General features: G+C 39.5%; 1 protein-coding gene across 5 annotated transcripts; it reads right to left on the reverse strand.

The window, feature by feature from the left end:
* Positions 1-319: 319 nt before the first annotated feature.
* RCOR3 (REST corepressor 3) lies at positions 320-26,853 on the reverse strand. 5 transcript variants are annotated; one of them, XM_033054808.1, is made up of 12 exons: positions 26,616-26,853; positions 26,097-26,153; positions 20,529-20,606; positions 18,977-19,029; positions 17,105-17,266; positions 16,638-16,762; positions 15,124-15,202; positions 12,185-12,403; positions 10,509-10,586; positions 9,693-9,750; positions 4,207-4,448; positions 320-3,777 (listed from the first exon to the last, which is right to left on the reverse strand). In XM_033054808.1, the coding sequence occupies exons 1-12, from the start codon at positions 26,755-26,757 to the stop codon at positions 3,433-3,435; spliced, it is 1,638 nt and encodes a 545-aa protein (XP_032910699.1). In that variant the 5' UTR covers positions 26,758-26,853; the 3' UTR covers positions 320-3,432. The 5 variants fall into 5 exon arrangements, with proteins under 5 accessions (XP_032910699.1, XP_032910697.1, XP_032910700.1 ...); XM_033054806.1 differs by having other exon boundaries at positions 15,106-15,202; XM_033054812.2 differs by lacking the exon at positions 4,207-4,448 and having other exon boundaries at positions 3,359-3,777.
* Between the last annotated feature and the right edge of the window lie 684 nt (positions 26,854-27,537).

Below are 27,537 nucleotides of genomic sequence, written 5' to 3' on the forward strand. Positions count from 1 at the left end.
ATGATGTTTGGCTTTGCTTTTGCCTGACAACCACATTTCTGCCTGGCCCCAGTGTAAATTCAGTCTATTCCTTTCTTCTGCTATAAAGAGGCACATAACCTTCATCCCAAACTATTCCCCAAACTCTGTAATTCGTCTCTATCCATACATAAAATCCCGTAGCTGTAAGCTACTGGTTTGTGTTCTGTTCTTAATGCATCATGAGGTTTCCAGAGTAAAGAAAAAATCCCAACGCTCTTAGGATGAACAAAACCCTAAGAACAAAAGTACCTAATTCCTTTTGCTCAGGAGCAACAAATTAAACTGCTTTACTATGATGTGCAATGTTTAGTGATTGTTTTATTAAATGCAGAAATACCTGCTCAACTTCGTACCCATTCTGATTTAAAGTGCAACAATTAAATCTGATAGTTCTTGTACATCCATTATTTTGCAAGTGTTGTTTCTTGAATACATGTTGTTCCAATTATGCCTTGCATTTGTAAAATTTAATTTTTTTAGTACCGTTTTGCTTTATTAATTAAAATAAACTGTACAAAAAGCTGTAGAGTTACATTAGCTTTGAACAATGTAGGATACACGTTCTCTGCCAAACGTTAGTGTGCAAACATTGTACATTTTTTAAAGTGACAAAATTAAGCCAACCTTGAAGTCAGAGTTCATTACTACATTACAAAACAGGAGACTAGATATGGCAAAAGAAATTTCCCACTGAAATCAACACCATTGTATAATTTTATTTCTAATTTTTAAAAAAATAGAAATGAATTTAGAAGAGAATCACAGTATAAGGGCCCTAACATATTAGACCATTACAAGGTACATAAAAATAGAAGACACAGATTTCTTTGAAACTTTAATCCTTTGATTAAGCAGCAAGCATATCACTCTCCAGGCAAACACTGCTTAAAACAAACTCTACCCCCCAAAACAGGACGTGCAAACTGTATGCACATATTCTGCAAAGCACACAATAAAGACATTTTGCTATGTACATACTTATTTAGTACTACAAATGCTAGGAGTTCCCTACTGTGTGCTACAGTGTAGGTAAATTAAGAAATACTACCCTACCTATCTCTGGCCCTCCCTCCCCCCTTCAAATACAGCACCTTTGCCCAGTTATAGAATATTTAAACAAGATTAAACGGAATTACAATGTACTGAACAGTTTGTAGCAGTTGGTGGTGGCCAACTGTACTGTAACACCCAACATTCTGCATACTGAAGTCTATCAACAAGAGACAAGACAAAAATTAGCAGATGTACAATACACACACCTGGGAGACTCAATGCGTAAAAGTAAAAAAAAAAAAGCAAAAAGAAAAAAAGGAAAAAACAATCCTGAAGATGAATCTTGCCACTTTTAACAACTGAACTGTAAAAATGTACCATCTTGGTTTTATACTGGTTTCAAAGACCAGAGAGCAGCTAGATTTGTGTGTAGCTGTTACACACTAGCACACTAAAGACTCACGACTCCCAGAACACAAGTTTCCATGATTACGAATTCCTTGGTGCTTGTTTTAAAATTCTGCTTTACTTAGACAGGGGGTCATTTGATACTCACATAGTGGCTAAGCACCTGATGTAAAAGAAAATTTCTAAGAAAGACCTTTTATATGATACCTCAGCACACCAGTAAAAGTTCTTCAGAAAGAAAAATCTCTCACGTTTAATCTGAGAATATTTTAAAATGAAGAACCAAAACATGAAGGTTAACACTTTAACTGCAATTCAGGCTACAACTAACAAACTTTAATACTAGATTTTCAAATTAAATAGAATCTGATAGTACAAAAACTTCCCTTTGCACATTAAAAAAGACCTTATTTAGCTGCAAAACTGATCACTGACCACCCAATTTATCTGTGAAAAAACCTAGGGAGAGCACATCCTATCTGCATTTAAAAAATCTCATTTTAGTGAAGGGCAAATCTAGTTAATAACAAAAAGGAGTTAAAAAGACTTAGACACCATTTCAGCTATAAGCAAAAAAAAATTTTGAAATAGTATGACAGTCAACATGAATATTATTACATAATCAAGAATGCATTATTTTTTAATAGCTTAATTCAGATCACACAGTTTCAGACAGTGCTACTCATATTTGGAACCTGGTTTACTTGGAGGGTAGAGGCATCTGCTTAAAAAAAAAACAACCAAAAAACCAAAAACCCCACACCCCAAAACACTGCAAGGCATCAATTAAGGTTTCAGATGAGAATTCAGTGAAATGAGTTTCTTTCAAACTCCTATAATTTGGAAGCAATATGAATACCTAAGTGCAGGATTTACTGACTCAATAAAATAAACAAACACCCTCATCCTTCCCCTAATACCCTTAACTCATGTAATCAACTTTGCCAGAAATATAGCAGGAGCAAAGACATAATCACTAAAAAGTAAGACTGGGTTGGCAGCAGGTAACTACTCTCATATTCTACCAGCACCACCAGCCTCTACACTTCCCTCATTAATGCTCCAGCAAGGCATCAGTGATCTAACACACACAAACTGCAGACAGTCATTCTCAGAGGAACGGACTTTTACTGTACTTACATTAGAAGAATTAGTAGAATAACAAATTAAATTAATACTTCTTACTAGATAGTTCCTCTCCTATCATCCCCCTGGGTGGCTGGAAGCTGCTGCCACTCTATCCTGCCCAGCCTGCAAGACAAGACTGCAGCAAGAAACTGGACTCCTGCTTCCAGTTAAATTCTGTGAGTAGAACGCATGAGATTTAATAAATTTGGTACAACAGTTCACTGAGTCTTCAGAATACTCTGAAAGAGAAGTATTAAATAAGCCAGTACCTCTTAAAACATGCTCAGATGTTCTGGGAAAAACACAAAGAGAAGACCTATGTTTTCCAAGTGTGTGAAATGCTTCTATGTTATCTAAACAGGGCCAAACATTCTGAACCTAAAGCCATTATTTTCTTTTGCTAAAAGGTAAAAAAAATAACCCTAAAAATTCACACACACAAAAAATCCCAACACTACATTTAAGTCTCCTACAATATTACGTATTTCTAGATTTGCCAGACTACTTTCCTGTAGTTAGATGCTTGACTATAAAGAACTGTAATAAAATAAATAGAGTAAAAATCAGTTAAACAAAATCTTGGTGTGTTGAACATTTATTCATTTAAGAAGTTAGCTTCCTTCAACAGTTATTCACACAGAGGAGGGCTGCAGTGTAGGCATTGTTTTGCTGTACAAGTCTTCGGCATAAAAATATTTTTATACAGGTGGTCATTGACGTCGTTCCGTTTCTAGTTTGTAGCTTGCTCCTCTGGAAAACTGGTCTCATACCTGTGAAGGCTTGCTCTTTTCTCCCCTTCATTATTTGAAAAAAAAAAAAAAAAAAAGTACACGGGTACAATTTTTGAAAGGTGGGAGTTAGCATAATTCAGCTTTCATTTCTTCAGTGCAGAGTGGACTGCGACTCTGTCTGGATGCCGATGAGCGAGGGCGGCTGCTGGCCGCTGCCAGCGGTCAGCACGGGCCGGGGGTTGAGGCGGGGAGGCATGGAATTAGCTGGGCGGATGAGCGGCGGGGGAGGCTGGTTCAGGGTCGGCCGCGGCTGGATGAAGCGCGCCTGCTGCTGGAGCGGCGGGGGCTGCCGGTGCAGGGCAGGAGCGGCGGGGAGGGCCGGACGGAGTAACGGGGGCGGCTGATTTAAAGTTGCCATGGGAGCGGCAGGTGCTGGAGCAGATGCCTGTGCTGGAGGTGAAGGGCCTAAACACTGAGTGGCCGGAGTGCTTTGTGCCTGCACAAAGGACAAAGACAAGACCGCGTCAACAGCCGTCCCGGCCAGGACGTGACGCAGTTGGGCTGCCACTGGCCACTACACAGGAAACAGCATTTAAAAAAAATAAAACCAAAGAACTGAGAAGTTACTGAAAAGAAATCACCAACCAAAACATTATAGACAGCAGAACTAAAAATATTTACGAAGCAAGTCTTCTTCTAGAACAAGAAGTGTATTTTAACACTAAAACAGTAACGTGATCGTCACTATCAAAGATGCAGTCCTGCTCCCAGCTGGTTAACGACATTGGCTGAAGTTCTATGCAAGCTCATCATCATTCTTTAGAATGCGGTTTGCCACTCCACACCAGTTAACCTTATATTTTATCACTAAATAAAATGCTGTTCCTCAACCCATGCTTACTTATTTCTGGTACACAAAACACACCTCATCTTCTTCATCAGTGCTCTTTCCTGATGGCACATTAGAAGTATTTTTTGTGTCCTCCCCTAAAGCAGAAGCATCACCATTAGAAGCCAGGGTTCCTTGTTCCGCTTCCCATTCCTGCAATACCTCCTCTAAGTTAAACCGACGCCTGTAGTTTACAAAGAAGTTCTTCACTTGGCCAACAGTCTTGTTGCCAATTACATCTGCAATAGCTTGAAAATCTTTACCATATTTTCGGACACCTGGAAGGCAAAGTAAATAACATAGCTGTGAAGAATCAGTCAGACACAGCTACGTGTGATGTATTTATAGAGAGAACCTATGGGACCTGCAAACCGAGGACTCGCTAATTAGGAGAACTTCTCAATTAGGAGAAGGCCTTAATTTCCATTAAAACAAAGTAATCTTTAATAGCATAGCTATCAACATACAAAGCAAGAACTTTATTAAAAAGTCATTACCCATTCTTCTTAAAAGATCCTGGCTTACTCACCAAGCCTCTCAACCTAAAACCACAGATCCGGCCTCTGACAAACACAGTGAATCTTTCAGAGTGCTCACAGTAAGGGCAGAAGCCCAAGACCAGCTCAAGAGGGGAGGAAGGGTGACTGAGCATGTATGAATGGCTGTAAACAGACTAAGATGCTAGAAATATCAAGTGACAAACACTGCACTGATCGCTCCTACAGGTTGCCTACACACCAGCTGCAGGCAGCTGGTTCTTTCCCATAGCCAGTGGGGCAGGAGCAGCAGAGGGCAGAACAGGGGGCACAGTTCAGAAATCACAATACGCTGCTCATTCCTGTACTTGTGACATGCTCTACTCAGCCTAAACAGAGCAACTGGCAAGTGTTCACCTCACAAAGTCTGGTTGAAGCTTTCATTCACCATTCAGACTCAGCAGAAAAATCTGGGAGTTTGGGACAATCACCTAGGAGAATATAAACACATTTAAGCTACTGGTATCTGCTTACTTGGATGGCCCAGCACAATTCTCCGGGATTAAATCCCCTACTGATAAGCAGCATGACAGGTGATCTTTGCATTGTTCTTTTCATTGATTTTTGTACTGACAGCAGTAGTCACTTTTGTTTATGAGCGCTTCAAAACAAAGTCCCAACACATTTTAAATACTTCTAAAATTACATTTGCATACAAAGCAAAAAACTATTGTGTGCAACATTCCATAGTTTTAAACTTAAAATTTGAATTATAATAAAAAGTATATTGATTTTGTTATATTTAGGGTATGTGTCTAGTTCTTCCCCCCTCCTGCTTAAGAAAAAAATCCTCAACCTCTCCCACCTCCTAGAACACAGATTTTAGCTGCACAAAGTATATTTTTAATTACAAGTGTCAAAAAGTTTGGAGACTTGAAGAAATAAACCAATTTTGTTCCAGAGTGAATAAACAGAAAACTCTTTTTTATTTTTTTTTGCACTGTCAGTTATGCATGACCAAACTACAATTTGGCTTCTCCTGTGAAGCCCCTGACAGTTAAACTCATTCAGAACATATTACAGTTCTTAGAGGACACACACTTTTTCTCATTACAGGAAAATAAATTTATGCCTGAGTTCATGCCTCACTTCAGAAAATGAAGCAAAGTGTTCAGAAAGTGAGAGTTGTTTCAAATCTGAAAGCTATGTTCCTTTTCAACTTAATTGTGAAGAGTGTGACCTTCAGTTTGTTCTGCTCCTTTCTATTTTCCTCATTATTAGGCACTTCTGATGTGGTAATGCACACTTCCTGCGATTTAAAAGAAAAGTTCACCTCCAGGATAGTTACAATTTGTGTAGCTGAAGCTGATGTTTCAGCTGTCAAGAGCCCAGTTACATTATTTAGTATCTTTTTCTGGGGCATACAAAAGAATACAAGCCTCCTGATTGCAGGAACCTTGGAAAGATTTCAGAGCCATGTGGGAGGGCATGGATCCAGGCAAAGCAAAGACAGGGATTTGGCTCTGTGCTTTATCAGCTGAACAAGGTATCAGCTATACTCCTTAAAAGCTGTGTGTGCCCACAGAACATTGCCTTCAGTATTTTAATATTCTTTGTCTGCCCTACCACTACCACCTTTACTGATTTCTAATGAACATGAAATGTCCACTATGTATAGTGCAATATATCTAACACCCTGTACAATTAATCAAGTGAACAAGGTGCCCAGCAGAACAAAGCACATTTCTGGTAGAAAACGAATATAGACTTCTAGTGATGTCAGCCTTTTCTGTTATTATGCTGGCTACACTTTTTGCCTCCCTTAATCTGGAAAACAACTGAGCCTGTGGGTTATCTTCAGCTCAGGTTGTCAAAAATAAGATCTCAAACCCTATTTCCAAGCAAACAGCTTGAAAACAAGGTGTTCCTGCCTTCACTGAAAACCCAACTCTAAAAAAAAACTAAATAAAATAAAATTTCCTTAGTTTAGCTACACACAGCACTACTCATTTTTACTACTCATTTTGGATTATTTTCAATGTTATTACTACTGCTCTAGCACAATGACTTATTTAAAAGCCTTTCAAGTCACATAAGAAAGAGAGAAAATTCACTGTGTGTTTATGAAACTTTAATGTTAAAGGTGATGGCATACCTCTCAAGAGTGATTACCAAGCCACCATCCCTGTCAAAGTGGTGCATATTATTTATTCATCCTTATACAAATTCAGTGCTAAACACCTCCAAATTATTTCTCACTTGTTCAATCTGTTATTGAATAAAAATAATTTTATTAGACTGATGAAAGTGAAAAGGACAACTGCATAGCCTCACTTCACACATATGCATGGTTTTCTCCCAGTTCATTTGAAAGTAGCCCAGTTCACAGGAATCCTTCAAGCTCTTCAGAACTTCACCCAGCTGCAAAGGTACCCTGGAACACGTGCATGCTCTTGATTACAGCATTTCATCTTGAATGTCTTTTCTTGGAGAAACTCATAAATCCAAGTTTGATGCTGCTTACACTGCTTAATGTTGTACAGTACAGCAAACACAATATTAATCAGGGTGCAAAGCAATATGATACAGCACCACAACGAGGCAGAAATAGTTAATGGGAGCTGCAGTTCCACTGTGATGGGATTACAGTGCTCCTGGCAACTATCTTATGTAGAGTTAGATCCTGATTGCCTCAACTCTTTTTCCCTGCAATACCATGAAAGTCATGCACTGCTTTTCCATGCAAATTTAGTTGTCTTGAATAAGTGTTAAAATGTTTTTGTAAATACATTTTCATGGCCAAGATCTTAGTTTGAAAGTATGATCGTGCTTATACATTTCTGTACATAAAAGTTTGTAATTTAAGAACACTAAGTGATGAACTAGTAGCCCATTACATTTAACAACTATTCAAAGCTGAACTGTTACCTGATAAATTATACTGCATATATATTGGCTCAGAGACTGTAAACCTAAGTTCACAACCCCATTGCAGGCACCCACACTGCTTTTAAAATTACATACAGCTCTATTTTAAGATAAGTTTTCTCATTACCTCTTCCTTAGTTACTGGCAGTCCCTTGAGATTAGCATGCAGATAATGAGTTTTTTCATGTTTACAAAAAACAGTACCAAAGTTACATTACTGCAGATTATATTTACAATTTCCATGGTTAGATTTATTGTCCAAATTCAAGTGAACAAATCATGTAAGTGTCACCTACCTGCTTAATGCTTATGATTTCTGTAAAATTATTAAAAGCATATGCCAAAATATACCAATACATTTTAGGAAATGAAACAATTTTTAAGCATACAAACTAAATGTCCCCATGTTCTAGTGAACTTTCAAGTCCAAGCCTAATGCACATTATGGAAGCTTTTAGTAGAGCATCTGTAGCTACCTTCTAAAAACAAAGCCAGAGAAAAACACAGCATGGCTCCCTAACGCCTAGAGTCTACTACCTCAAGCAATTGCTCTGAAGCAAGAAATCGGGTCCTTAGCCTGAGGGATGGGAGGTTAATACCTACAGCACTCTCATTCCAGGAGAGACAGAACAAGCAGTGAGTAAGGAAGGGATAATCAGAACACTTTGTTCTTGTCATTAGGATTCTCTCCCATCTCCATTTTATATAGTGACAAGGGGATCACAGAGGAAACAATACATATATAAAGCACATGTCAATTAAAACTGATTTCTTCCAGAAGGTCCAATTTCTCACCCCAGTCTTAAGGCTGACTACCTTTATAAAACATATAACCATCCCTAGAGACCAGAAGACTCGATCTCTTCTCCAAGGAGTCACCACTAACCCTCACTCTCTTTTGCTCAGGCTCTAGTTCATTTGTCTTATTGGTCACAGAGTGCCATAGCTTAACAAAGTCTGAAAGTATTCTTATCACTCCCTAAACTGTTGCTTAGTGATAACTCCAGTAACTAAGCTATGGAAAGGCAAGATGCTTTGAATCCTTTCATTCCAAGGCAGGCACAATGACCCTGGATTTTCCCCACTCTTCCAGCAAGCCTTCTACTTACTAGACTATCATACTAGAGACATGCATTTCTTCAGTTGCATCTGGGAACAAAATACTGAAGTACTTAGCAAGAGAGAGAGAATGAACTTAGGACAGAGGACAGTTTGGAGATGCAAATCCAAGCCTAAGGCACATAAGTTGAAAGGAATGATTTAAGACACACCACGTCTTTCTGCATTTCCATTCACACTTCAAAACAACCTAACTTTAGGTTCAGTCATCCAACTAATAAGTACCAGGTATGGCATACCTGACAACTTTACACTGATACCCTGATCCACTGAATATTTTATACTAAAACCAAGTCTCTCATTTTCAAAGTGAAGAATACAGAGGAATAAAGCAGATAGATATAACTGAGCTATTATCTCTATAAAAGATGATCCACATAGGTGAGTCAATATATGCCTTCAACACAGTATCTCCAGATATTTCCCTTACATGCTAATACAAGAGTCACTTTTCATTCATATATAAATGAAATAAATGCAAATTAGCTGTATGAATAACCTACTACTGGGTTTTAGCCCAGTAAGACTGCTAGTCAAGCATCCATATCCAGCTTCAGATTCTTAAATGGCCAAATGGGTGCATACCTGCCCATTATTCCCTCATGAACAGAGAGAAGCAATGGTAAAGCAGATTTACTTCTGCTTTTTCTTACTTTAGGATACTGGAGAAGTCTTAAATACTTCAAATTTTATTCCTTTAACTATTCCACATTAGAGATATCCATGTAAAGTGATTTAGAAGATGACTGAGGGGACTTTCTGGTACTAATACAGTTGTTAAATCCTGCTTAGCTTTTCTCTTTGAAATTTAACACAGGTAACAGAAAGCCTAGTGTTGTGTTGCTTGAATAAATGCCCTAAATATTCTCAATAGTTTTGCTGCTTTCCTGGTGACCAGATAAAGTTTAGCTTTGCATTAGAGGGAAATATAAATATAAGCCTAAGTACCTCTTCAAATCCTTTGCATCAGATTTCAACTTGCTGCTACTATTAACATACCTTGTACTGCAAGAAGCTGCTCTTCTGTGGTCCAACGGGCATTGATTTTCTGATTAGACTATTAAAATTAGAAAAATGGCACAAAGATCATTAAATTGTTTTAACAGCTGCAAAATATCTGAGCATCAATGTGTTTTATTTGCACTACATTCTGCAAAATAGGTAAAAACTTGTTGCTTATAAGCCATAAATTTATAGTTTAAGATTGTTTTCATGCAGAGGAAATAGTGTTTACGGATTTGAACTTAAAACCATGCCAGCAGTTTTTCCTCTGTTTTACTGCAGTTCTTAGTACCAGCTATATAATAACTTATGCACAAGCTAATGATCTTTATGCAGACAGAATTTGAATTTATAGTAACATTTATCTAAACTATTGGGACTTAGTGTTTAGAGGATTTTGCATTCATGTTATGTTTCAAATCCAAGCCTTTAAAACAAGCAAAAACAGAACTTTGGTAGTAACAGATCATTGATTTTAGATGCCAAAATGTATATATAGTAATGTTTTCACACAGAGCACCATTTATTACTGGCAATTTGCATTACCTATTTTTAATCTAAAAAGCCCCCATGTATCAGGGCTCAATTTCAGCTCTTTATTATTGTGAACAGACATGACATTTCAACCAGTTGCCATAAAAAAAAGCCTACCACTGATTTCTTTTAAGAAGCCAGACTCCCCTTGCATGTAATTTAATGGATCCTGTTTAAGCTGCTGCTGGAGTGCAAACACTAGGCTGTACCAAAACTCATTTCTGCAGCTTCCCACTAATGTAAGTGCAAGGCCACAAGTTTCAGTATTTATTGATTTACCTCAGGAGGTTTGAATTCTTCAATCCCGCCTTCCATTTTCTGTTTAAGTGCACTGTTTACTTGCTTAGCATTTTGAACCTTGGTCAAAAACAACAAAGTTAATCAGCTCCACAAAGAAAGTTGGTCACTTTACACATTTATCTTCACTAGGATTGCCACAAGTGTACCTCCTAAGTTAGAAAGAGAAATATTATGGTTTAAGGCTTCACTACTTTTAACTGTTTCAAAAGAAAACTTAAAAACCAAAACAAAATACATCACAGTTTACTATAGAGAAAAAAAAAATAAAGCCAGTCTTTCAAAAAAACAGTTTGTCTGCAAGAATATTAACAGCTTCTCATAACAAGTAATTTTTTATAAGGATGCATAGGTTCTTGAAGAATTAAGAATACCCTAGACACAAAACTTTGTTCTTAGAAATGTGAGTTGTATTATTATCTTCTTCCTTCTAAAAAAAAAATAAATCATGAGATGCTTCCAGTTAGTTCCTTCTGACAGATGACTTGAGATCATTCTAATTTTCTTTAGAGGGGATTCTTGAAATTACTTTAAATATTTCTTAGTTTACAAAAAGGACAGACCTTTATACACATCTATGAACTACTTAAATCTGAAATTGATGCACGTAAGGTAACATAGGTAAGAAAATAGTTTTGCATACTATGGTGCACAGCTACTACAAGGGTTCTTAAGTATGGACACAAAAGTTCAGTGGGAGATTCCAAAAGCTGCATCTCTGAGATCACTGCAAGAAAAAAAAAAAAACAAAAAACACAACCTTAAGGCTGTAACTCACCTACACTTAGGCTAAAGAGTGAAACCCACCTATGCTATTTAGCCCCAGAGTCCTGCTGTGACAGAAAGAAGCTTATCTCTCCTGTAAAAGAACATAAGGGAGCAAAAATCCCATGTAAAAAACACCCTTTATTCACTCCATGATTTTGCAACATGGCAGCTCTATAAGGAGGCAAAAATTCCAGAGGATAAGCCTTGACTCTGTAGCCCCATCGGTCCTAGAAAGCAAGCATGCACATAACTATTGTACCCTTAGAAGCTGGATAATTACATGTTTCAACTTTAAATGCCAAAATTTAATTTCTTCATGCAAAGGATGCAGGCAATTTTCCTCTTAAAGGTGAAGACTAAAAAGCTTTTCTAAATTTAATAAATAGAAAACTGATCAATTCAAACAGAGAAATAACTAGGTCCATGATTTCCACAGGCCTCCCATACTTTCATAGAATGTGGGAAAGGACATCCACAAAAACAGCTACAATTTAACGCATAACAAATGTAACTTCCTCTGCTCTGTTGGTCTCATTTTTACTATTCAAAAAAATATTTCTAACAAAGTAAAAAAAACCCAAAATTCAAATAAAATGTGACTTTTGATTTTTCCTGTCCCCAAATCTGTAGCACTGTTTTAATGCTACCCTTTTTTTTTAGTAAGTAAAAATCATATTGCTTCATTTTATCCAAAAGAGCAGATGAACAGAAAAAAACAAAACTGAAGAACAGCTACTGTCCAGCATTTGTGGTGATAACTGTGGAACAAAATGAGGAAGACTCACATTAAAGAAGTCTCAGAATCTTCACAGATAATCTTCAAAACCATTACAATCAGAACAATCTGAGATGAAAAAAAAAAACAAACCAAGACCAATAACCCATGGTACCTGTCGCTTTAACGAGATTAGTTCCATATCCAGCTGTCTAAGAATTGTGTTGGCTGCATTGGGACTACAGGAAACAGCTATCACATCTTCCTGGGTCAGGTACATGCCTTTTGGTGGACGGCATTTGGAACGCTGGGAATGGTGGCGATGCTGCAAGCTCTGATACTCTCTTCTACCCAGACCTATTTTGCTGGTCTGGACAGGCTGCTCATTATTGCCCTTTAATTTACAAGAAATAAATCATTAAAGAATAACAGTATCTTATATACAACTTTACTAAAAAGAATGAAGTATCAGATAGCATTGTAATGTCGTATTTATGGAAAACAAAACTTAAGCTAACATCTTCCTTTGCATGTAGTATCCAAGTATGTCTTGGAGATGAGTTGATGGAGCATACCAGTCTGGATAAGCCAACATCAGTCTAAGAAAGGTCAGTTTTCAAACCTTTTTTTGTAACATGGCCACAAATACAGTAAGTGTTACGGAAATTCCAGTCTGAATACTTTGACAGAGGGCAAAACATTACAGGCCTCTTATGTATAGTAAGAAGGTAAGCAATATACATGTATGTATCTTGCTTTTAAAACAAATAATTAGTGACTTTACACATTTATTTCCCATCAGATATGAAGAATTTGGGCAAAGACTCAAGGAGAAGAATGACAAAGTCAACCAGGCCAGGCAAGAATGCAAAATTACATTTCTCCCTGCTGTAAGCACTCCATAGAAAGAGACTGTACTGTTTAGTTTGGGGGGGACAGGGAGGGGCTGACTTGATATTTGGAACAGAGTACGGCCATAACCCTGCAGTCATTATAGAAATCTATGTAATTTAGAAAAAATGAGCCTTTGTTATTTGCTTCTTTGGAAAGGAAAGGAATGGCAAAGAGGAAACAAAGTCTTTGTTTTGATATGTTTGGGTACCCAAACATTTCAGCTTTGTGTTCAGTAGGGATTGCTGCACAGCTTCTCTGCATGTATGCGACTCCCTCAGAGCCAAGTGAGTAGCTTCCCTATAGCCCAGGAGCAGAGACATAAAAATTACTTCCTCTGCAAGCATTTTCTAATTCAAAGAAATGCTTAGTACCAGAACAGAAAGACCTCATGCTTTTCCCTACTTGAAGCAGCTCCCTACTGCTCCTCCCTGCTGGCATCCACGCATGCTAAGAGGAGGTGGTCATCTGATCACAGCGACTGCAAAACCAAGTGCAGCAGCCATTATTATTAGTAGTAGTAGTAGCATTATCATTTATTATTATTATTTTCTGTAGTAGTAGCTCAGAGCAGCAAACAGAATCTCGTTTTACTACACTTGACATTGTGCCACATTCTCTTCCCCAGGTAACAGAACATCTTAATCCAGCCCACAAACTTTACAGAGGCCACTTTAAAAGCACTTAAGACATGTGCTCTTCCTTGGAAAATTGATGTAGAGCCTTACATCTTTGACATCTAAAAATGTAAAGGTTAAGTTGACTTCAGCCCTGTTTATACTTAATTGGGTTTTGGTTCTGCATTGTTCTTTCGGTATGAAATTGCAGTTCCTGTGTGTTCAATCTGGATTTAAAGTGAAAATATTCTCTCACAATTTCATCTTGCCAAGATAGAGAGTTTAGGGTATATTTGTTTTACCTGGTAACAGAAAGTTTCCATTGCTCTGTGTGTTCAAGCAACCTACTCAGTTTATATTTTGCTTAGGAAGTGAAAGTACGCAAATCCTACCAGAACTATTAGATCACAAAATTATCTTTTGCAGATCCAAACAGCTCATCAGAAACTACAAACCTATTTGTCCTATTACTAGAAGTCTATCAGCACATTACTTGCATTCTGGAAGGCATGGCATGATTCACACTATAACCAAGTAAATTGAGCAAAACAGCCCTTATTTAGACATGGCTAAGGCAACCCCAATCATTAGATTGCAAAGACATTGTTAGAACAGCATAGAAGTAAAAAGGTACACTATCAGACCACGTGACGTAAAACCATGTAAAACATCCATGTTAAAAAAGTAAATCTCAAACTCTTTCACTGAAAGAGATAATTGTCCTTTTTTCCCTCCCAAGGCCAGTAGATAAAGGGATACATTGAAGGTCACTGCAAAGCTGAGAACAGAAGCTGAACTTGTCAGTCTCTCCCTCAATATTATTTTTGTGAAAAGCACCAAGTTTTAGTGATAATCCTAGATATCACTTCATGAGAGTGCTGAAGTTCTGCATAACCTTTCCTTCTCTCTTGAGAAGCATGAGCTGGCTGATTTAGGAAGATCACAAATGCTTAAAGTTGATCAAAGAAACAACTGAACACACTTTAATGTGTTTCTCTAGTCTTGTTCATAGATAGCTTTACAACATGAACTCAAAAAACCCCTAAAACCTGAACATACCCTGAACACAGCACTCAGCAGTAAAGCAAACAGTAAGTGCTCATTAGGACAAAAATGTTTTTCCTCTACATTTATTAGTAGAAAGCATCTCAGCAAAACCACATATTAGTTGAAATGCATCACCTCGCTGTGGTTTGGAACAAACAACACAAGTTGTTCTTTGAAAAATGTAATTTAATTTTAAAATTCAAAGAAAACATTTTGATTCAAATAATTCACAGCCAGTAACATTGTAAACATATTAACAAGACTGAACGAGGGCAATACAACCTGTTTGACCAGGTTGCAAGAGGATACAGCTCTTATAAAACTTGAAGATCTCTCAGGACACGGTGGAGGTAATGAGATACATGTTTACAGCCACTAAATGGCAAAAATATATGGTACAACTTTGCTTCAATGAAAAGTCATCAGGATTTTGACTACTTAAAGACCCTGGGAATTTGGCAGGCTGAAACCTAAACCTCTGTAACCTAAACTTACTCTTCACAGTAACACATTCACTGAAAACAAACAAACTGACATTCACCATTAAGTTATCTGTTACCTCCTTTTTGGCTTCTTTTTTGGGATCATAATCACTATCATTTCCATCCATTGGATGAGCTTCTTCTACGTCATCATCACTAAAGACAGATTAGAAAAAAGCTGGTCACTTTGTTGCTTTTTAAACCCAAATCTAAGTATGTACCAGGATTAGAGAGTTATCTACTTGAATTTATCTATTCTGAGTGTATGGCATCTCAAAATTATTCGTAGTTTTCAAAAGACAGCTGTCACAAGCATGATTTTCTGCATGAAATTCTAGTAATTATCATGATAAACAAGCAATCCTAAACCATAGTTTCAAAGTTACTTTAAGCAGTGCTGGTACTGCTGCCAAGAATTTTGGTGTCACCTTTCTTCAATTCAACCACTTGTGCCAGCATGAACATTTAAGTGGCCATCTATATACCAAGGCTAGAAATAACTTTTCATTTGCTCCATTAGTTTTAATAGAGCAATTTTCAAACTGCTGCACCAGGTGAATAAACCCTTGCTGAAGTCTGTGGGGAGCATAGGGCATATGAATGGAAAACATGGGACTGCTTTTTCACCAATGTGCTTAAAATCTGGCAATTTAGGGGAGGGAAATGAAATCTACTGAATTAAATCAAAGAGAAAAGGTTAAAAAGAGAAAAGTCAATTTAGATCTCATCATTCTGACAATATAATTTCTGAATAAATTAAAGCAAAAACAAACCAAATCCCTCCAAACTGCTATGTTAAAAGCAAACTGATTTTAGCTTGTCATTTTTCAGAAATAGGATCACTAAATAAGCATATGAACCTTAGATCTCAGAAATTATTGAAAATAACATGTAATTAAAAAGACTCCTTTTGCTCCAGTTAAGCAATTTTCTACAGATACAAAATTACAGCTTCCAATATAAACATAGATTGTTACTTATACATGCAACACATATCACCTTTTAAAAAGTCAACATTAGTAATTAAGTATACTGAGCACAATAAAATTTTAATTTCATAGTAACTGTGAGAAATGTTATTTCCTTCTATGCAAGACTACAAAACTACTCTGAGCTCTAATTCTCTCTGACTGATAGCAATTCTAAGTCTCCTAAAATAAGATTTTTACATAAAAAGTTTTATAACTAAACAATGAGTAGGCATTCTAACTGCTTCAGCTCTTTATAGTGGTTAAACTTTCAGTTTTAGTTCCATATTAGTTCAAAAAACAAAAACAAAAAAACAATTCCAACCCCCCACACATCCACAAAAACACTCTCCTGCACAGACAGTAACACACTTCAGGGTTTAAATCCTTGTTTTTACAGTTATCCATTAAGACACTCCCGTCTCTTATTACAACTCATACAGACTGGAGCGATAAAGTTCATAAAACACAGGTACCAAACCCCTTGCTAAAGTCAGGTATCACAACAGGGGCTGAAACCTGAAACACATGCTTCACACTGAAACAATGGCTAGTAACCACTCAACATCACTACTTAGGAAGATTTCAGTCTCTGGTTAGCTACTTAAGAACATAAAACTCACCTGTCGCCTTGATTATTTCTATTAGCTAGTTTACGAGCCTGACGATCCATCAAACTTGTCCTAGAGCGAGTTTTTTTCCAAGAATAGTAATATTTTACAAGGCTTGCAATGGTCTTGTCTGGGAGCTAGAAGAATTCATCAACAGATTAACACTTAAAATTTAAAATGCCACCCAGAATTGTAATTCTGCTCTGTTTATAACCCTCTTTAAACAGTATTTTAAATGGATTGATAAGACTGAAAGGAGGTACGTATTTCATACACATTTTTAAAAGAGGGAGAAGGCTTCTTTTCATTAGAGTGAAAAAGTTCTATATCCAAGAGACATGAAATTAAATTAAATCTTATATTCAAGGTTCTTCCTGAAGCATTTACACAGAAATCAACATAAAATTTTAGCCCAACAGGAGCCTTTGTTCTTTGTGTATCTGAGCTGTTCAATGCTTCTGATTAAAATATTACTTTACCATTTGCTGGATCCTGTGAAAGCTCTTTCCATGGAAGCTAAATGCTTGTTCAAATAGGACTTTGTCTTCAACTGTCCATTCATCAGGGAAAGGAGTGAAGTTAGGGAGATCCGCAAGGGACTTCTCAATATTGTGTTTATGCCAGAACAACATGCCGAGAGCCTTTGAAAAGAAACAGTCCCTCTTTGGATTTAGTCAATTTTTTAAAACGTTGAGACAAGTTAAATACAAACAGGCAATTTGTTTGAAATAAAATTTGACTATCAGAATCCCTTGTCGAAATGTATTTACAATTTTGTGGCTATTTACTACAGGTTACAAAATTCTCTTTGGAGACAGTGGGCACATCTATACTTTATTAATGGTATGAAAGCCAGACAATTTAAAGTTGGCATGGCAGCAGTAATTCTAGAGTAGTATGAACTAGGCTGAGAGGCTCAAATCTGACCTGCTTCCTTACTTTGCAGGCAAATATCACCTATGGTTCCTTACAGGCCTTTATTACCAGCTCACTCAAAAAAGAAAATAGAAATACTTTTGAGTAGCCAGAGGATCATCCAAAATGCAAGTCTGAAAGTTCAAAGTGAGAGTGGTCTTTCTACAACTCTCTAATCCACAAATAACAGCATGGCCACTTTGTCATGTGCACCTAATAAGGAATGGAAATTTAAATAACTTTCTTATGTAATTTCATTTCTTGGTATTCTAAAATTCTAAAATATTCTAATTCTGATATTCTAAATTCTAAAAGAATTTTAGGTTTATTACACTTTCTGCCAGAGAATCATTGGCAGACTTGATGCCACAACTCGGGCATGGGAACTGGGCAATGCAATCCACTCAGTTCCAATCATAGAGCACAGACACAATCACCAGGCATCCCTCCAACCCCCTGATTTCACCTCTTCTAACAACCTGGACACAGCAAACCTCTGCTCTTGTTAAAATGGCAAGTGACAAGCACCTCTTGCAAAGAGAATTTCTACTGTGACAAGTCTACAAATGTTTTATACCAGAAGTTACTTTGGAAATCCATCTCCTGGAGACTTGAGATCCATCAGTTCCTCCTCTTGCCTAACAGAAGTCAAGGCAAAAAGAAGCAATACCAAACCACAGGTATATTCTGGACATTGTAACTGGTAGCCTCTTTGTCAGACAGCAGTTGCTGAGCAAGCTTCCATCCTCCCAGACTTGATCATACAACTTCTGTAAATTGTACAGTGAATATTTTTTTGCAATAGGTAATCTCACTTTTACATATATTGGTTAATTTACGAAGAAACTTGTGACAGAACTACAAGCAAACCAGCAAAATTTTATCCTTACTTTTTAAGGAATGGTGACCAAAGGTTGTTACATAAAAAGCGAACTTGTTTGTTACTTTCAGAGCTAAAATTTGAGTCCGTTCTCCTGCCTCTGAAAAAATCCTCAACTGAGGATGGTTTGCATTTGTTTTTTTCAAATATGAAAGAAACCTTTTCAGTGCCATCCCTATCAATTAATGGTTCAAAATTGTACCACATTTGCATTCTAATGTTGAACTTTAAATTTGTAAGCTGCTTCCCTAAGAAACTCTTCAGCTAAATATACACACACAATTGCATGACATGCCCAGTGTATCAAGAAACATACCAAACCTTTCAAAAGTGCACATTACAAGCTGAGCATGTCATAAAAACAAAGAGCTCAATCTTTTGCAGAGAATCCAGACCACAACTGTATGCAGATCCATTTAACTGCAGTGTTTGCTGCCGTGCCTGAAGAGAAACAGCGTTAATTAATGGTAACCAAGGGGAAAAATAAGAGTTGTGTTATAGTTTTATATTTTAAAAAATATCCTTTAAATGAGCACTCTCATTCCACAGCACTTACCTGTTCCACATTGTATCCATGTTTTTCCTTTGCTATTGCTATATATTCATCCACTGTAACAAAGCAATGTCAGAATTATTCTTTAATACTTTTAGCTCTGCTCTATGACAGAATCTAACATGGGAAAAGTCTCCCCATGCTTTAACACACTGCATAGGCCCAGGTCCCCCAAAATGTTAAATATACTCACAGCTTTATTAATAATAAATAAACCCACTGACCACTATTGAACATTTAATTTTATGAACTTTTTACACAAGCTAATTCTGTTTTCTTTAACATTTTTACTACAACAAAACCACAGAGGCTCATAATTTATTTAATTATTTAAAGCAGAGACTAACTGATTATTGAATAGCTATGCCTTTTTGAAACCCCCTCCTGGGTTAGTTTTAAATTTAACTACTTCTATTCCCAAATGCTGACAATTAATGCAAGGAGATCTTATGTCAATGATTATGCATATCCTCAAGAGCACTATAACTTTCACCGACCAATGCGGATTTTAACTATGACACTAAGTCAGTTTTCGATAGAAAGTACAAAAATTCAATAATTAGATAACAAAATTAAAGAATAACATTTTAAAAATCATATTTAGCAATAATAGAGCCAGCTTTGAGTTGAACATTTTTTATCATTTTGAAATTAAATCCCACTTTTTTATTTCTAAACAAAAACCTCTTTCCGTTCACCTTCTACAGCTCGAAATTAAGTGGCAACTAAATAGTTGAAAGGAAGTATGATCAAGAAAAGGAAATAATCATATCCTCCTTATTCAAATGGACAAGGGATATCCTTGCCATGCACTGTTGCAGCAAAGAGTTATACTCTAAAGGAATGAAAAAAGTGTTTCATAATCCCAGTTGTATTTTATTTCTAACTGCTCTGCAGTAGTTGAAGGTGCATTCCCTTAAATGTAGAGGGACACAAATCTCTTAACTAGTGGTATTAGATCAACATTGTCCTGAGGATGAGGTTCTCATGGCTGCATCCTCAAAGTTTACTCCCCTATATTACAGATGGGAAACTCTAGCACAGAAGACAGGTTTAAGCTAGAATAAACAGATAACTGATTACATTTAGTCAGATGACTCCTGTATTTCAGGTCACTTCTAAAGGGAGAAAATGTTTGGTTTTTCCTTCTGTGACAGCAGTAATAATTTCCCCATGAAGTAGGCCTCAATAAATCTTTTCTGATTTCATCCACTGCAACTCCTTCTCCTAGAAACTTAGAGCAGGAAGCTCCTCATGTTAAGGTATTTTATTCTTTAATTATTAACAAAAGGTTTCACAGACAATGATGATGATAATACAAAATAGGCAGTAGGATGATAATATAAAATAGGCAGTATGATTTGAAACAAAGACTTTACTAACGTAAGAGAAGGTCATCTTCCCTTTACCTGGAGTTCTCCAAATAAAGAAAAAGAAGCTTTGCGTTTCATTATTTGCAATTTCACTGTGTGTAAAATAAAGAGCAAACAGGCTCACCATAAACAATTACTTAGTTTACTTAAGTACCCAAATTCCTAAGCAGGCAAGGACTTACACTTGGCATCGGGAATATTATGATACGGAGACCATACAAGCATCCCTCCATTATCTTTATCAGTGTATTTTGTGGCACCTGTAAGAAAACAAGTAACTCTGAGTATTCATTTAATAACTATGATCTAGAGCACAACTACATGACAGTAAGCAAAAGCCAACCACAGTAAGAAGTCCAGCTACTAAGGAAGGAGAGGAGGGGGAAAATCATTAATTCAAAATTATTTCCTTAAGACATTAAATGGCTGAATCTGAACATTACTCTTAGGATGTTCAAGTATACCTAAATATTAGACAGTATCCTGGTTACCACAATTAAACCACTCAAGTGCATTGCTTAAGTTGGAAGGAGTCCAACCCCCTTGCCATGGGCAGAGACACCTCCCAGTAGACCTGGTTGCTCTGAGCCCCATCCAATCTGGCCTTGAACACTTTCAGGGATGGGACATCCACAGCTTCTCTGGGCAACCTGTGCCAGTGCCTCACCACCCTATAGTTGGGAATTTCTTTCTCATATCTAAATCTACCCCCTATTAAAGTTGGCAAGGATGCAACTTTGTTCGCCTGAAGTTTATTGTCCATTAGTCCTCTAACATTTACCACTATCATAGGAGCACTACTGTGGTCAGTTAGGCTTCCTTAAAACTTCCTTCTAGCTCTTCCTTAAGAGTGAGAATTCAGTCACCATCCCCGATTCCTTTCAACAAGAAACTATACCAACAACTAAGCCAGAAACAATTCTGTTAATCTCTCTAGTTTTGATTTTTCTAATTTTATAATTCTAATATTCCTAGCCAACCAAATGGCACAGTTGGAGAAAGCAGACATATCTAAAAGTAATCTTTGGTTTTGGTTTGTTTATCCTCACCTCAACATAGCAAGGGAAGCGGTACAAATTACCTAACCCATCAGGAAAGAGCAATACTGGTGCAAACACCGAAGCACTAAATCAGAGCATATGAATTTTGTAAACATGCTGTAAAAGAAAGCTCCCCAATACTATCAAAGCACTAATTCAGAGTCACTTTCCATTACTATTTCACAAATGTAATCTAAAACATAAAGCCCCTTACAACCTACTTGCTTACAACATTTTACTTTGCTAAGAAATTGCTCCACAATTGGATTTATATCTAATGTCAGTATGAATTCCTTGAGTAATCACCCTCTGAGAAACTTTGCTTGCATCCTTCTTGGAGGACAGCTTTTTTTATTCAGTGAAACAAGTAACTTTTCACTCCATTTTAAGCTTACACACTTTATATTTAGGCTCTACATCTTGTTTGAGGCAAACAAAAAACCAGACCCAATGCTTTGGAAAAAAGAACAGTGTAGTGTTTTCCCTTTATGTACTGTGTTTTGTTGCTCTTCCCCTTTCAGTTTGGCAGCATTTTGTATTTGCTATCATTTGCAATCTTGATCCATCACAACTGTGAACTTGAAGACAGTTAATTAGAAAAACTAAAAACTCCTGCGCCGTTCCAAAATGAGATGAGTAAGACAGATAACCTCAATGCAGCATAAACTCTGTAACAGGTTAAGAATGTACATACACTCATAAAGCACCAGTTTCAAGGCATAAGCATTACTAAACTCTGAAAGTTTTTCAGTATACAAGAACAAACTCCTTAATATAACATTCCATTTTAGAACAAAAAAGCACAACACTTGCAGTCATCAGGAATGCAATACTTCATGAAGAGCAAGGCAAGTGTGTCACAGGCACAACATTTCTCTTGTACACGGTTTTTATCACAAGTAAATGACCACTATACTGCACTTCATTCTAACTAAAGATGAGGAGGAAGCAGGACCCCCAGAGAATGTATTACAATCTCAGGTTATGAGGAAAAAATGTCTAAACTAAGATACCTGCAGACAATTGGATGTCATGGATATTATCAGGTACTGAATACTCAAGTACTAAAGCGAAAAAAATAGTTTCAGAGTTCTTGGGCCTGCAGGAGATCATTTATGTGGTGACATTCCCCTACTGAGGTGCCACCCTCACGTGACAAACGAGCAACAACCACCAGAACATCCCTTTTCAAAGCAGTGCTGTGTCCCCAGCAAGAATCAGACATCTACTTCCACTCAGGTGGCACCTTCACACTGCCAAGAGAAAAGACAGGATGACAAAGGAATAATGAGATGTATACAGGCAGCTTGAAGGAAGGCACCCTGCTGTAGGACAGGGATCCCTGCATCCCCATAAGCAGAACCACAACCTACCTTCCTGAGAACTTGCTGCCTGTCCTTTGTGCCCCAAGCACTCAGGCAAGCAGCCCTAACCCCCAAAGAGGCTGCGTTATGCCTCAAGGGCAACATGATCTTTTTTACAAGGGAGGCGGGCTGGAAATACCCTGCAACATGTTAACCAAAGTGTCAGAAGAGTTCTAAGCCAGCAAGGAAGAGAAGAACCAAGAGCTACATCTGAAGAACAACAAGTCTCCCCAAAACACACCTCCAAGCCACTGAGGAAGAGGTTTCTGTACTTCAGCACCCCTCTGCCAGTACCAGTTAGGAAACGCAGCCAGATGAAGGTGACTGACAGGCACTCTGCAGCACTTCCAGAATATGGAAATCTCAGCAGCAAACTGACCCTCTCTAAATTGCAGCTTCACATTAGAAGTTAAGTATGCATGGCTCTATATTCCAGGTACTGAGAATAAAGAGATCATCCAGGAGCATACAAGGCACAGTGAGGTAGCATGGCAATTTAAAATTATCTTGGTTTCCAGCACAAAATATATCATCTTCTGCTTAAGACTAAGCCTTCCTCACACCATTTAATAATTTTAGTTTAAGAAAGCCTGTTTTCCCATTGGAAGACTGGAGAGAGAAAAGTTATGAAGACATACAGAGAAATGCATTCCTAAGTGATCATAAATGGTATAAAATCTTCTTGACAGTCCCAACTCCATCCCTGAAAAGAGGGTAAATGGGAAATTAAGTATTTCAGCATTAAGTAAGCAAAATTCATGCTAACACCATTGTGAAGTCTAAAACTGAGTAGAACAAAACTTTTCTAGCAGTTATCTGTGGATGGCACAACAGGATGGTGCATTCTCTACCATGATTTCCAGAAGAATGCAAACAATCCACAATATAAGGATACCAGCTTTGTAACATCCTGCTGGATCTATAGGTGGGATAGAAAGTACAAGCAGAAAAATTTTCACCACGAATATAAAATACTATAGGAAAAGCAAGAGAAGGAGATAAAAATCTGGAGTGCAAGAGATGTTATGCTAATTCAGTAAATTAGATAAAGTAAAAATCCAAAGTTTCCTTATTAAAATTGTTTCTTGCAGTGACAAAATCTCTCTCATTGCTGCAATATTTGGTGACAATTAAAAACACTACTTCCCTTAAGCTCAATCTGAAATTTTGCTTGTAAAAAGAATATGGTGTGGAGAGGGGTAAGAGTATATTTGAACTAACTTCTCCTAATGGTTGCTTCCAACCACAATCCACTTGTTCCATGAGACACCAAGAAACAGTTGCACTTTTTCTTTAAAAAAAAACTATCATGTTTTATACATAAACTAAGTTTAAAAAAAAATTGACTGCCATCACAACATTAATCATGAATATTTTGTTCCTCAGTGTATTGTTGTAGAGCATTGCTCATGGCTATTTTTCAAGACAGGCTGAGTGAAACCCAAGGATTGGTGTTATTCCACTCATTTTAGTATTCTGTGGGTTTATCAGGGCTGACTTTGTGTCTTAGAGTTATGTCTACTTCTATCCATCACTGATTACCTTCTCCCAACTATTTATTTCAAGGGGTTTAAAAAGCAAGGGGTTTAAAAAACTACAAAAACACATACTCTGATAAACTCTCAAAAAAGAGCATTAGAACAATTCCAAGAAGAAACATAATTAAAGATAATTAAACATAGTATCATATCCATAAATGCAAACCTAGAACTATTACCTCACTTGCTACAAGAAAGTAACCTAAATGCAGCTGCAACAGCACAGATTTTGGTCTCTCATTACTTCTGTCTCCAAGAAATTATGCCTCAAAACTTATCAGAAAAAAAAACCTACACCAAAAAGCCATAAATACGAAAGAGTGAGATCTTGCTAATATCTCCTTAGATATTCAAACTCTTACATAGTAAGTGCTGTATTTTTAAACTTGATGGACTTTAAAATTTATTTTGTAAGACTTAGGTGTTCCAAAATAAATCACTATCTTCTTGCCCTAATAAGCAAACTACACCAAGAAGGATAATACCTCATAATAAAACATTATACCTCTAACTCAGGAGTTATTAAAGAAACATTTCCATTATTAAGGAAACTGATAGGTGAGTATATATGAATCCCAGTTATTGGGGAAAGAGGCATTAATTGAATACCATCCCCCAGAAACACTTAGGAGTTCTAGTAAGGCTGGTTATACGAGAGCATAAAATTAGTTCTGTAGTTACTAATGTAATGGTACTATTGCATATACAGTTTACCAAATTGAAACCACAGAACCTCAATTGTCCTACAAGGGCTGAAGGGTTCTTTTAATTGAAAGAAAAACAAACACTAGGTGTTTTTCTTATTTAAGTGGCCTGTAGGAAAGGCAAACCCAGGCTGCAGGTTAGAAACCATCATTTTTATCTGTGTAGGCAATGTAAAAACACTGAGTGCAAACAATTAGGCTTATTATCAAGGAGACAGCGTGCTCCTTCCTGGGGAAAGGCATCCCCTTAAGCCAAGCTCACACATCCATTTAATCCCACCCTCGCGCTTTCCTTTCCCGGCCTTTTCTTTGGCCAGCGGGGACTTGCGCCCATCCAGAGGGGCTCGCCCCAGCCTTGGGAGGCACCGTGCGAGCAATCCTCTTCCGGCAAGAAATCATCTGACACCCACGGAGCCTGCCTGGAGAGCAGCAAAGTAGGCAGGCTTCCTCTGACCACTACCGCAGCACTGCTCCCGTGCTCTCTCTCCCTGCTCAGCGTAGTAAGGCACGGCAGCGTTCTAGCCATTAACTTGCTGGAGCCGAGTACCAGGCTATGCGAGCGTACCCATATTGCTCGGGGCGGGGCTGGGGGGGCGAGGAAGGCGGAGGAGAGCAGCTCAGCCTGCCACGGCGGGGCCAGCCAGGCTACTACAGCACACAAAACCAGGAGCAGGAGTTTCCCACCGAGCGCATCTTCCAGCCAGCGCCTCCAGCACGCAGCCAGGTCTGCTCCGCTTCCGGCAGGGCGCATCACTTCCCACCCTTGCCCGACAACATCCATCACCCTTAGTCAAACATTTTTTATGGCTATAGGTTTAAGGACAGGGAGGGGGGAAAAAGAAAATTAAAAAATCAAGCTTTTTCTGCTTCACCGCCTCCCGCCGGATACACATAATGCGGCCGATAATGAAGTGAGAATCCCCCACCGCGACGCCCCCCGCCCCCGGAGCGCAGATGCTGCCCCGGCCAAGCCTCCCTCCGCCGGCACCGGATCGCCGACACAAAGGCTCAAAAGCACCATAAACACAGCCCCGCGGCCGCCGCCGGGCGAGCCCACCCCTCCCGCCTCGGCAGATGTCAGGTTACAGCCGAAAAGCCATTTACCGGGCTCGAAGTCAGGAATGCGCGCCTGGTATTCCGCTCCGACCCTCATTCCTACATCTGCAAGGCAAAGGGGGGAAGAGAAATTAAGGGCTGGAGCGTCCCCGGGCGCCGTCCCAGGCTCCCGCCGTGCGGCGGGCGGGCGGGCTGGCGGAGCCCCCGCCGCGGCCGTGCGGAATAAGGCACCTCCTCCCCCCGCCACCCCCCCGCCCACCGCCGCCGCCGCGGATTAAGCCCCGACGACCGCCGAGGAGGAGGCGGAAGGGGGAGTTTATTCCAGCGGAACAATGGGGACGGCGGCGGCTCCCGGGAGACACTCCCTCCCCATCGTTAAGTACCGCGGGGGCAGCCGCGGGGCCGCGCCGCGCGCTCCCGCCCCCCGCCCCGCACACGCGCGGCCGCAGCACGGACGGAGCGGCGGAGCCCCGGCACCGGCAAGGGGGAGGCGGCTCGGCTCGCCGCCCCTCCCGCCGCCTCCGCCACCCCCCTGCCGCCGCCGGCGGGGCGGCCCCAGGCTCGCACCGTGCTCGTCGCCACTGTCGCCGCCGCCGCTCTCCGGCTCCGAGTAGTGCCCGTTGGAGGGGCTGCTGCTCTTGGCGCCGTTGGGGGCTGCTCGGCTCTTACCCCCCAAGAGCTCCGCGCCCTTCTCCATCATGCCCGGCATGTCAGGGCTGGGAGCGGGGGAGAGCGGCGGCAGCGCTGGCTGCCGAGGGGGGGGAAGTTAATACGGAGCCGCCATGTTGCCCCCTTCCCGCCCCCCCCTCGGGCACCTCCTCCCCCCGCCCGCCGCGCCCCCCCTCCCCCGGCGCCGGGGATCCCTCCGCGCCGGCCCGGCCGGATCTCGCCGAGGGGCGGGGATGCCGCTGGAGCGCCGGCGGCGCGGCCGAAGGAAACAAGGAAGGATCGCTCCCGCTCCCGGACGGCGGCCGCACCGCCGCGCCGCGGGGCTCTGCCGGCCAGCGGGCCCGGAGCAGAGAGGGGACTATTTCCCGGCAGCGGCGGCGGCGGCGCAGGGATCCCGGCGGGCGGGTGTCGCGGCCGCCGGTGGTGCCGCGGCTGGGGCGGGAGGAGCCGCGGCCGCGCAGGGGCCGAGCGGGGACAGGCGGAGCGGGGCTGGGCCGGGCGCCGGCGGGGAAAGCCGCGGCTGTCATATCGCTGAAAGCACGCAAACGTGCTGTTTTTCCTTTCTTCAAGTGCAAAAAATGACCAATTTATTTACCTCTTTAGTGCGATTCCGGCGCCTTACCGAGTGCTGCGGTGTTGCCATCCAGTTTATCTCAAATCTTCACGTTTTATGAGGTAAAAAAAGGCTGAGACGGGCTCCAGCTGGAGGCTGAGTGACAATAGTCTTGCTACTTAATCTGGAGATGCATTATTAGTTTGGTTTCTTCTATGCAAATCCTTGTGGCTGTTCTTGTGGCTGTTCTAGTATGTGTTACAAGTA

Source organism: Catharus ustulatus, chromosome 3 (assembly GCF_009819885.2).
Source record: "Catharus ustulatus isolate bCatUst1 chromosome 3, bCatUst1.pri.v2, whole genome shotgun sequence".
NCBI classification, from domain to species: Eukaryota; Metazoa; Chordata; class Aves; order Passeriformes; family Turdidae; genus Catharus; species Catharus ustulatus.

Coding starts and splice junctions, on each gene's coding strand:
- RCOR3 (XM_033054806.1), bottom strand. CDS start 26,757: ATGCCGGGCATGATGGAGAAGGGCGCGGAGCTCTTGGGGGGTAAGAGC. Junction 19,030..20,528: donor TAATATTCCCGATGCCAAGT/GTAAGTCCTTGC, acceptor GCTTTGTTACAG/TGGATGAATATATAGCAATA. Junction 9,751..10,508: donor AAGAATTCAAACCTCCTGAG/GTAAATCAATAA, acceptor TAATTTTAATAG/TCTAATCAGAAAATCAATGC.